The sequence below is a fragment of the Calidris pugnax genome, unplaced genomic scaffold, assembly GCF_001431845.1.
Source record: "Calidris pugnax isolate Ruff unplaced genomic scaffold, ASM143184v1 scaffold244, whole genome shotgun sequence".
In the NCBI taxonomy this organism is placed as follows: domain Eukaryota; kingdom Metazoa; phylum Chordata; class Aves; order Charadriiformes; family Scolopacidae; genus Calidris; species Calidris pugnax.
The window spans coordinates 1,971,313-1,982,592 of NW_015091141.1; the positions used below are offsets into that span (position 1 = coordinate 1,971,313).

The 11,280-nt window shown below is 55.1% G+C and overlaps 2 protein-coding genes across 2 annotated transcripts in view; one reads left to right on the top strand and one right to left on the bottom strand.

The window, feature by feature from the left end:
• CKAP2L (cytoskeleton associated protein 2 like) overlaps positions 1-7,663 on the top strand; it is an 8,061-nt gene extending 398 nt beyond the window's left edge. The window contains exons 2-9 of the mRNA XM_014958839.1: positions 1,118-1,184; positions 3,117-3,183; positions 3,531-4,648; positions 5,070-5,256; positions 5,942-6,097; positions 6,630-6,693; positions 7,020-7,167; positions 7,260-7,663. Coding sequence (XP_014814325.1) covers positions 1,118-1,184; positions 3,117-3,183; positions 3,531-4,648; positions 5,070-5,256; positions 5,942-6,097; positions 6,630-6,693; positions 7,020-7,167; positions 7,260-7,503 — 2,051 coding nt within the window. The 3' untranslated portion in view covers positions 7,504-7,663. The remainder of the gene's footprint in view (positions 1-1,117; positions 1,185-3,116; positions 3,184-3,530; positions 4,649-5,069; positions 5,257-5,941; positions 6,098-6,629; positions 6,694-7,019; positions 7,168-7,259) is intronic.
• A 707-nt stretch (positions 7,664-8,370) lies between these two features.
• NT5DC4 (5'-nucleotidase domain containing 4) lies at positions 8,371-11,227 on the bottom strand. Its single transcript, XM_014958840.1, has 10 exons — positions 11,150-11,227; positions 10,966-11,007; positions 10,765-10,872; positions 10,548-10,614; positions 10,296-10,466; positions 10,037-10,088; positions 9,891-9,951; positions 9,624-9,800; positions 9,375-9,476; positions 8,371-9,272 (listed from the first exon to the last, which is right to left on the bottom strand). Exons 1-10 carry the CDS (start codon positions 11,204-11,206, stop codon positions 9,219-9,221), a joined length of 891 nt encoding a protein of 296 aa, XP_014814326.1. The 5' UTR covers positions 11,207-11,227; the 3' UTR covers positions 8,371-9,218.
• Between the last annotated feature and the right edge of the window lie 53 nt (positions 11,228-11,280).

Consider the following 11,280-nt stretch of genomic DNA (forward strand, 5'->3'; position numbering starts at 1 on the left):
GCGATACCCATCAAACGCGAGCACTGGCGGGGTTCGGGAGGGCCCCTGTGGGGGTGCTGTGGGGTGCGGGGGGACCCGGGGGTGCAAGGCTACTCTCTGAGCTCTGCAGAAGCCTCGGGGTCCAGTGCCAAGGGGAGGCCGTGGCGGGAGGATGCACCGAGGTGCCCTCAGGGCCTGCGGACTGTTGATGAGGGTGGGACAGCTCTGGGGACAGGGCCGAGGCCCTGGGGACAGGGCGATGTCAGACTCCAGCCAGGCCTGGCCGTCCCTTCCAGGCTGGGAGTTCAGCCTGGAGAAAAGGAGGCTGAGGGGAGACCTTCTCGCTCTCTCCAACTCCCTGAAAGGAGGGTGTAGCCAGGGGGGGTCGGTCTCTTCTCCCAAGGAACAGGCAATGGGACAAGAGGAAACGGCCCCCAGTAGCGCCAGGGGGGGCTCAGGTTGGATATTAGGAAAAATTTTTACACTGAAAGGGTTATCAAGCCTTGGAACAGGCTGCCCAGGGAAGTGGTTGAGGCACCATCCCTGGAGGTGTTCAAAAGACAGGTTGACATGGTGCTGGGAGACCATGGGGGTGATGTTTTTTTTGGTCAGAGTTGGGTTCATGGTTGGACTCGATGATCTTGAAGGTCCCTTCTAACCTAGATGATTCTGTGATTCCAGGAGGTGCCTCAGCACCACAGCACTCAGCCAAACTGGGGGTGTCAGAGGTATCCCCCAGCCCCCTGTTGAGATGCTCCTGGCTTTTTCCACCTGCCCGTATTAGTCAAGGACTCCCCTGCAGCCTGGTACGGGCTCATGGGACACAAGGCTGAAGCAGGGTCAAGGGCAGCATCTCCCCTTGCCTTCTGCAAATTGACTAAGCCCCACACAACTGGGGTTTCCAGCCGCATCATGCCGTGAGCGTTGGAGAGCTCTGCTCTTTATGTGCTGATGGGCAATATCACATGCATAGGAACGCTCTGGGAATTTCTGGGAGCAGCATCATCAGGCTTGGGTGGGGAGTGTGGGGGACCTGCATGGTGGTGCTGTGAATGTAAAAGAAATCCACTCTTATCGGTGCTCCGAATACTGAGATTGTGGTGTGGGCACTGCGTTTTTTCTTACCATCTTTTTGCAGAAGAGCAGAGAAGATGGCTCCAGGAACGCCAGGCAGCCAAAGAAAAGCTGAAATGCCCGAATGCAAAGTAAGTGCACTCCTGAAAGGAGGTTGTAGAGAGGCAGGGATTGGTCTCTTTTCCGAAGTCACAGGTGATGGTACGAGAGGGAATTGCCTCAAGTTGCTCCAGGGGAGGTTCAGATTGGATATTAGGAAAAATTTTTACACTGAAAGGGTTATTAAGCCTTGGAATGGGCTGCCCAGGGAAGTGGTTGAGGCATCATCCCTGGAAGTATTCAAAAGACGGGTTGACATAGTGCTTAGAGACATGGTTTAGTAATGTGGGGGGTTCTTTTGTATGGTTTTCTCTTGGGTTTTTTTTTAGGTTTTGTTTGTTTTTTTTTTTAATCAGAGTTAGGTTGACGGTTGGACTAGATGATCTTAAAGGTCCCTTCCAACCGAGACGATTCTAAGTGAGGAGGATGTTGGACTTGAGGTAAAGGTCCTTTCTGACCCAAATCACTCGGTCATTCTCTGAGATAAAGCTGACCTCCCGGCTTGCCAGGGTCTGCCTTCTTGGTGCAGCGATTCAGGAGTCTAGGGAGAATCTCCTGGCAGTGCTCCAGAGTTACTGGCAGTGGGAGCAAAGGAATGCTCTGAGTGTTGATATTTCCCGCTGGTTGATATTGTCTCTTCTGGGTATTTTCTGAGTCTCTGTGAAACTTTCTCATCTCAGCTCTTGGGTCTTGCAGAACAGGCCCTTTTGCCAACAGCTCAGCTTCGTAACTGGGTCTTGAAGAAAGGATGGTTCAAGCCTCACTGCTGCTTTTTAATGGCAGCTTTCAGTGACCTTCTGGGATAGTCTAATGTTAGGCAGGGGCATTTTCAGTGCATTTAAAAGGAAATAGGTACAACCACCTGTTAAATGAGTTACCTGGCTCCGGGCCCCTGTTGCTGCCTTGCTTGCTTCCTCTGGCTGCAGGCAGATTTGCTGCTGTGAGAACAGCAGCCGTTTGCAGGCTGTGGGTAGTGAGGCACCTTTCTGCAAAGCTTTTAAATGAAGCTGCTAATGCGCTTGGGAAACCTGAACACTTGGAAGACTCCCCGTTGCACTGAGTATTTCTCATGACATTGCGGTGCAAAGGAAGCCATAAAACTGCTTTGTGGGGAGAAGTTAAAGGGAAACAGGATCAGAGACCAGAATGAGCAAACTGGTCCCTGGTGCCAGGCTCTTGAAAACACCACTAATACAATAGAAACAAGGAGAGAAGATTCATGATCTTTATTTATGGCATAGTACGCCACTAGTTTAGAAAAGAGGACAATACCCTAACTCTTCAGGCTCTTTCATTACAAAATAAGATCTGCACAGGCATTAATCTCCCCTAAGGCTGAGCTGCTGGGTGCGGAGCGGAGAGGTGGAAGAACATTGCAGCTGGCTGCTGTCAGAGGGCTCTGATTCAGGGAGGAGGAGGACAGGATGGGGGAAGCTGCAGTCAGGGCTGCTGTCCCACCTCCCCGCTTCACAGCCAGTGCCTGGGCAGCTGCGGAGCTCATGAACCAGCCACCGCCCCAGGGCTGCAGCTCATCCTGGTAGAGTAAACCCTGCTTCTGTGCTCCACTACAGCGCTGTGACCTGCAGCACGGCAGTGGCTGGCTCCGAGGCACCTCAGCTGCCTACAGCACACAGCGAAGTCCGGATGGAACCGGGAGCAGCAGCCTACAAACCTGCTGCCTGCCAGCCCCCTCTGCCTGCAGGAACTAGTTGGTTTCTTTTGGAAGCCATAAGTTTTGTGACAGCCTTGGATGCCACAAATGTTTTTTTTTTGCTTTATGATGCTTTTCTGATGGCACAAAGAAGAAAAAGAATTAACATTACACGGTACTTCCTTGACAGCTTTTTGATTTCCAAAAGCTTCTCGTAAGCTCCTGTGACTGAGACAACCAGCAGTGTTTTAGATATTTAACCTTTTCTGACACAGCTGTTAAATAACCTGATATCTTGTTTAACTTCCTACAGACCCTTTTTAAAGGACCAGACAAATCACATGAACCCACCCTTAGAGCCAGTCTCTAAACTAGAGCATGTAAGTAGAAATCTTTTGAGTTTTGTATTTCATGCTTGAAGTGAGCCTGGGCAGAACAGCGTTCCCAAATCAGGTTAGTGAGCTCCTGACCTCCAATGGGGTGCAGTCAACAGATTGGTAAACAGCTGGCAATAAGTTATTAGAAATAATTATTTTTCAGAGGGACTTAGTGTAGGAGACTTATCCTCTGCCCATGTGCTGGCAGGTGTTGTGGTGGTCTGTTGACAACTGCTTTATCACTTTTGCCTTCGTGTGGGCGTCCCCTGGGCTAGTGGGGCTGGGGCAGGAGCTGTCAGGGGTTAACTTCGGGTCTCTCTTTGGGGCTGAGGTTCCCTTTGCCTCTCCAGGTTGATAGGAACAAGAGCGTTCTCAGAAATGTGGCGAAGGGCCCTCAGAGGGATGGCAAGCTTGGTGCCAAATCCACACATGTTGGCCACGCTGCTCCACAGAAGTCTTCAAATACATCCCAGAGAGCAGCAGTGCGTCCAGAGCTGCCAAGGAAGAGCACAAAGCCTCCCATGGGGTTTGTGCCAAGCATGAGCTACCGCACACAGCCCAGAGGGGGGCTACAGGCTTCAAACTCTGGTCACCTAAATCCAGAAAGGAACAAGAAGCCTGCACAGGAGACTGTCACCATGGCAGTACCTCAGGCTGGAGGTGACCCCTCTTCTATTGAGGTACCTTGCTCCCAAAATGAGAGGCTGCAGGACAGGCTGGTCTGCAATAAGGAGAACATCCGAGCACAAGCACCTGTACACCCTGTACAGAGCAGAGTTTTTCGGCCTGATGGAAACAATCTCAGGAACAAGAAAGACTTGGCTCACAGGCAAAGCTCAGCCATGACGTCAAGAACCATCATGGGCCCAAAGAACAGAATTAATAGCCACCAGGCTAAGGAAGAGCCAATTCAAGATAAATTCAGGAAAACCCTGCCAGGCTCAAAGAGCGCATCTCAAAAACCAAGTGTCAAAACTCAGCCGTCACAGCCCCCTCGGTTACTTACTGCTTCTACTAATTTGCTACATAAAAAACCAGGGGCAAACCAGGAAAAAACTACTACGGCAAGGGAACCCATAGGAAAGCCACCCAGCACACTTCCAGCAGGAGGTCTCAGTAGACCCCCCCAACTGAAAAGATCTCCCACAAAGCCTCTGGCCTCCAGCAGGCCCCAGGGCACTGCAAACCTGAAATCCACCCTGAAACCAGGTGGCACTGTGCCATGGCAAAGGCCCACGGCTACAAGGGAGGCGGGGAGGAAGGACGTGAGAATGGTGCCTCCTGGACGCACAGCGGCATTCCGAGTGACAGTCCCCCTAAACCAGCCTCACAGCATACATGGCTCCAAAACTCAAGCAACTGAGAGTGATTTTACCAGTAGGAGAGAGAGGTTTAAACCAAAGCTGCCAACGGCAAGTGGAATCCAGGCTAGGCGTGTTCCCAAGACCCCATCGGCTGCGGACCGTAAGTAAGTTGCAGCTTTGTCCTTGCCTCCAGGGGACAGCAGAGTTTAAAGTGTTTAACTGGGTGAACCAGCACCAACCTGCTGGAAATGGGGTCCAGAGTCCCCTTATCAGTGAATGCCTGCTTGGAGCTTGGTGCTGCAGGCAAGAGGATGGTGGGGATGAGATTTGGTGGGACCCTGCTCACTGATTCGCCAAGTAAGAGGAGAGTGTGTGGCCACTCTCCTGTTTTATCTCAAGGCACAGTTAAATTTGAGAGGGTTTTCCTTTCCCAGCCTGAAGCTTGGATGCCTGTTTCGGATAGATGTACTAGTTCTTCCTGAGCAGCTGAAGTTGACTAGAGGGAGACTCCAAGGGAGAACAGTAGCCTGGCAAGTGCTGCTGGTCTGCTGGGGTGGTAACTCTGATCCCTTGGTCCTTTAACAGGAAACAGCTGGAGGAGTGGTTGGCATCCAAAGGCAAGATATACAAGCGACCACCTATGATGCTGCTTCAGAAAAAGGCAGTGAAGCTGTCCTGCAGAAATGTCAAAGAGAAGCAAGAGAAATCAGAGCAGCTCTGCCTGGAAAAGATCAACAACATACTGACTGAGTGCCTGGAGCTTGCTGAGGAGGTGGGAATGGGAAAGGAGCAGCTTGAACAGGCTCCTCTTCTCCTGGAGCACCCCAAGAGATGAGCACCATGTTCCTCCAGCAGCACAGTGGGGTTTAGAGCAAGCATTCCTGCTTGCTGGCTTGGCTGCAGTTGTCAGAGGGGTAGCATCACATGTAGGAAAAGTACTTGTGGAGTTACGGATAGGCCAAACGCACACGGTGAGATGTGCTAACGGGGAAAATGGAGTGACACTCAGTCGCAGGGCTTGCATGTGTCATTGCCAGTGCCCTGGTACCTGGCAGTCCAGCCTGCAGCTGCAGTTTCTGCAGCAGCAGCCCAGGCTGATTGAGCTGGCCTGGGGTATGTCCCTGGCGGACCTCACAGCTACTGTGAAGTATCACCTCTGGTAATACTTGGCCACTGGTCCTGCCCCAGGGTTTAGTGGCTCCATTAGTGCCAGCACTGAAGAGTCTATCCCTTGCCATCCCTCTGAAATTCTAGACTCATTTTATCAAGGGGAAAATAGAGGCAAGAAAGCTATTATCTGTCCATGGTCATGTAAAAGAACTTGCAAAACCAAACTCTTTATGCGCTCCTTTTCCTAGAGAGCGCTGGGAGAGCAGTTACGCACTGACTGCTCCCCCGGTGCACACCTCTGGCCCTTGCCATCGACACCTTTCTCTGGGGCCGTGCCCTTCTTGTAGGGTGTCCGGGCAGAAGACATCTCTGCAGTGCTGTCTCAAGTGCCCCAGGCAGAGAAATTTGCCAAGTTTTGGATCTGCAAAGCGAAACTCCTCGCCCGGGGTGGCCCTTTTGACGTGACGGGGTTGTACAAAGCAGCAGTCTGCGCTGGTGCTGTGGTGAGTGAGATGTGCATCTCTTCTGTAGCTCCCCGTGTTCCCTGCCTCTGCGCCAGTGGATTTCCTTGAGATCCAGGGGTCAGATTTTTGGGATGAGTTTAGCAACACTAGTCACTGGTGAAAAAGCCTTTTAGGGCCGCCAGTCCCATTTTGTCCCACTGAAACACCTTTAATCAGGCAGTGCCATGCAGGCACAAATGGGGCCAGGGGAAGGACAGGGAGGACACACACCCTGCAGCGTGTGGAGCTGTGGCTGGAAGCAATGTGACAACAGCTCTGTGCCACTCTGGGCAGTGTAACTGCAACATCTGGTGGGATTTAGCAGCGTAAATGCTGCATGGGGTAGGAGCCTGCCTGGCCATGCCTGTGTGCTGACAGATCGCGCTGGGAGAAGGGAAACTGCAGCCTTTTGCCTCTGGCTCCAGCATGGGGTGTCACAATGCAACAAAAACCATTTTTCTTATTTAGTTGTTACTCTGGTCTCTGTTCTCAAGTCAGGCCTGCCTTGATCTACATTCTGCTTTTCCTGCAGCCACTCCAGGAACTCAGAGAAGTTGTCCTTGATATTTTGAAGGCTGCAGATCAAACATCAGAAGGTAACATGTTGGGGGGGTGGGCTCACTGGCAGGCTGGAGCACGGGCAGGCTGGAGTTCCCTGATGCTGCGGGCAGGGGAGCAGTCCGGTTTACAGTCTGTCCCAGCGCCTTGTGTCCCTTTTGACTTTGATGGAGACCGAGTGTTGTGAAAGTCTGCAATTCTGGTCTCAAAACTGGGACAAGATTCCTCTGCCAGAGCTGGAAGCTGTCCTAGCTCATCACACCTCTGCAGCAAGGTGCCCTCACCTGTGCCTGGAGTGCTGTGGTGTAATACCTCCCAAGCTGCTGCTCTCTGCAACTGCACTGCCCTTTTCCTCTCCTGTCAGGAGAAAAGGCTGAGCAGCCTGTTCCTCAGGAGCCTACAACGCATTGCCAGAGTGAGAGGCAGGATGTGGCAGTGACTCCCTGCCTGGTGAGGAGGTCTCTGGCCAGCCTGCCTGTCTCCATCAAGTTACAAGTTACATCTGCATCCAGGTAAGGCTAAGCTGCCTGCTCCTGGCAGCAAGTGCCTTCTCTGTCACTGCTTCTCTGCAGGGTTAACCTAAAGACTCTTGTTCTCTCCACAGAGGAAAGGAGTTGCTGGAAGGCCAGGAGCTGAAATTCCTGACGCCGGTGCGGCGCTCGCTGCGGATAGAGCAGGTTGGAAGCCGCTACCCAGAGATGCTGAAGGACCATGACCCCGTGGTGTCATCCCTTAGCGAAATCCTGGATGCTGAGGAGGAGACTCAGTTCTTCTTCCGGAAAAACAAGGCTTTGCCAGAGGTGACAGAGCTGGAAGGTTTAAGTTTGTATCCCCCAGAGTGCTGCTGAGGGATTCCCAGCAGGGTGCAGGCTGCTCTCTCCCACAGGCTGCGTTGCATGCACCACTGACTCTTGTTGCCTTCAGATGTAAATATGTAGTGGTGGCACATAATAAGTCTGTTTTAAATATATAGGCACTGTTTATAAATACATAAAAACTTGCAGTAGAGATGCAGTGTGGCTTAGTGAGTAGTGTGCAAGGTCCAGGGTTGGAGACAAGGGCTATGTCCCCTGGGACTGCCCTTGGCTCCTCTGCTGCGACTCATGTCCTGATTTTTCCTGCCGTAGGATGATGTCAGTCAGACTCTGCAGCGCTCTGGGCAACTTCCAGTGTTTTGGAAGTGATGTCTTGAGGGATTTCCTCCAGAGCTGCATTGTGCCTTACTTGGGCGGCATCTGGAGGGTCCCGGCTGAGAGTCATGTGCAGACCTGATGTCTTGAGTTGAGGGTCACCACTCGTGAGAGCTGAAGGCACTGGAGTACCTGTGGGACCCAGTGGCTGCTGCACAGGCCCCAGGGAGGCTGAAAGCAGCACAGTCAAAGGGTGCAGAGGTCCTTAGGATGCAGCCATCTAGGCTCCCAGACCCTGGGCAGGGATGGGGGTCTGGGATGGGACAGCTGAGCCCTGGGAGTGTGCTCTGGGCCCTACAGCAGCCCCTCGAGGGCGGTTCGCACCCCAGAGAAGCAGAAGCACTGGCTGCTGGTGACAGGACGGGTGCTGGGAGCCTGCACAGTTTCCCTGCTGTGAGGACTGAAGTGCTGTGGCTGCCATGAAGGGTGGAGGGGAGCTTCCTTGTCACCCTCCTGTCCTCAGCAAGTGGCAGTCTTGTCCTTATCCCACCCTTTTGCCTCCTCCTGACACAGCCACCACCAGCGTTGGCTCAGCATCTTTATTGAGAACTCTGGTGCTGGAAGAAGTCAGAACAGGATCTGGAAGTCCCAGAAGGCCTGGCCCCTTTCTCCGGGGTGCAGATCAGTGCTGGCAGACGGGGGGGCATGTCTCGGGGTGGCCACCCTCTGCCCAGGGGCTTGCAGTCGTTCCAGCTGCTGCCCAAGGATTTGGGAATTGCCCTTTGTCCCCAGGCTCTAGGGCAAAGCAGTATTCCTTTAAAATAGCCAATTTTATGTCTTTCCAGTGCCGGGAGTTTGAGTATTTTTTATAAATAGAAAAGGGTAGAAAACAGAAGAGGGCGATAGCAGGGAAAAGAGGTTCCCAGGGAGCAGCAGTTGCCTCCAGAGCCCTGGAGGCATATGACCTTGCCTGAGCCATATCCACCCGCCTTGCCCTGAAGTCCAGCACCACAGTGGCCCCTGGGGCCAGGCACCAAAGCTGGAAGAGCCGGAGCTGCTGGGACCACAAACTGGTGCAAAGGTGGTCCAGCTGTGTCCGGCTCACCCCAGCATTGGTGACCCCAGACTGGCATCGAATTGGCTGGGACACATAGCTGATGCCAGGGGGGAGCATGAGGGAAAGTGGGGGGCACGGGGCAGCCCCCCACTTCAGGGACCTGGCTCCTGGTGCATGTGTTAGAAGGGGCACTGCTGCTCGGGCAGAGGTGTCACATGGGGCATGAGCCAGGGCCACCAGCCATCCTGTGGCCACTGGAGGCAGTGACTGACCATGGGTGGCTTTGGTCTGCCAACTGGCAGTGGTCTGGGGCCACTGAATGCCCCCATGTGTTTTGGCACCTGCCAGCTCAGCAGCTGTTGGTGCCAGGGTGGGGTCAGGCTTCTCCGTCATCCTCCTCCCCACTAGAGTCCGGGGGGACCCCAGTGACCTGAGACAGAGTTGGGGGACTCAGTGGGCACAGGACCCCACTGGCATCAGAGTGCCAGTGCTGGGACTCCCACATCCTGCCCCCCTGTCCCCTGACACCCACCTGATGGCTGGGGGGGCCATGCTGGGCCAGCCAGGGTGCCAGGGCTGTGCCCACCTCCCCTGCATCCAGGCGGCCATGCTCCACTGTTGACTCGTGTGCCATCTGCAACAGGAGAAGGCATGCAGAGAGGGGCCAGGGCCAGCCAGCTGAGGGGCTGGGTGCCCGGTGAATGCCCCCATCAGCCCTGTAACCCGTCCTCAGGCAGGGAAACTGAGGCACGGTGGGTGAGCAGGGCAAGGGCTTGCATACCAGGACAGGGGGTGCCCGGAAGAGGTAGCTGAAGGGGTAGTAGAGGAAGTTGATGAAGGAGGCAGCATAGAGGTCAGCGTAGCGCATCAGCTGGTTGGCAAAGAGCGTCTGGCGTGAACCACAGCGGAAGAGGCTCCCCATCTTCCCATAGCACATGTCCATCTCATGTGTGACTTTCTGTGGGTGCAGTAGGATGCTCAGGGCACCCAGCTACCCCCCTGGGGAGGGACTGGGAGGGGGCTGCCGGAATGGTGCCCTGGGCATCACCTGGATCCGACGCTTGATGGAGCTGATGTCTGGGCGCTCGCTGCTGCCACTGTCCAAGTGTCTGGAGCGGGAGAGAGACAGGGGGCTCACCTGGAGGGTCCCACCATGGGTGCCTGCACCCCCCCACCTGCCCTGTGCCCACTCACTGGTACAGCTCTGCCAGGAAGAGGTCTAGGTTCCGCAGCTCCTCAAACAGCTCTGCAAGGGCAATGGGGACAGATCAGCATGGGCAACATCTCCCGCTGCCTGCCACAACTGACACTGGGGGGGTGGGGCACATCCCACCGGGGCCAGCTTTGCCATTGAGGTGGGGCAGGAGGCTCTGGCCACTTCCACCAGCGTGGAGCACACTCAGATGTGTCCCAGGCTGGGCAGGGCCTGTGTCCCTGGCTGAGTGCTGCTCACCACTCTTCTCCGTCCAGACCTGCAGCTCCCGGGCCAGCTCGGGCACCACCAGGAAGGTGCGCCAGCCCTGCCGCTTCTTGGACTTGAGGATGTCCCCGAAGATGTGGTCCCCCATATAGAGAATGTCTTTGCCCTTCACGCCCAGCAGGTCACACACCATGTCCGAGGAACCTGTGGGTAGTGGCACGTCAGCGTGACACACGTGCAGGCACGTCCCCTGGCGCTGCCCACCGAGCCCAGCCGGGCGCTCACCACCAGAGTAGACTGCGCAGTGCTGGAGGGGGCCTGTGTATGTCCCAATGCGCAGCTTCCCTGTGTCCTGTGAGATGAGAAGACCCCAAGATAATGGGGGGATACCATTACCTGTGCCCACCCAACAGCAAATCCCCTCCCCTAGCTGTCCCCATGGGAGCCCCCATCACGCCCAGACGGTGCCCAACACCCCCTGCAGTGATGGAGGGGTCCCCACCGTGTTCACTTGGCGCAGGACAGTGCCCTCTGCGAAGAAGAGCGGTTTGCGGGTGTCCACCACGATGAGGTCAAAATAGGATCGCCAGGGACGCTGAGGGGTCTCGGCCTGCTGGGGGTCGGGGGGGGTGGAGGGTGTGAGGTGTCAGGAAGGGGCTGCTGATGACACCATGTACCCCCCCAACCCAGGGAACAGACTCACCTTGTCCCCGTCGCTGAAGTCAAAAAGGTAGGACATGATGGCCTGCAAGGACACCTGGCACCTCCACCACCATCCCCAGGAGGACAGATCCCCTGCTTGTGCTCTGCCCCCTGCCCAGGGCCCCCCCGGGGCAGGCTGAACCAGGGGTGGGGCGTGGGGACAGACAGAGACACCCCCTACTCACGTCGGTGTAGTTGTAGTCGCTGTTGGTGGCCAGAAAGACCTTCCCCACCTCCTTCATGCGGCTCAGCAGCAGTGGCACCCGGGGCTGGTGAGGGGTAAGTCATTGTGGGGGGGGCATGGGGATTGGGGTAG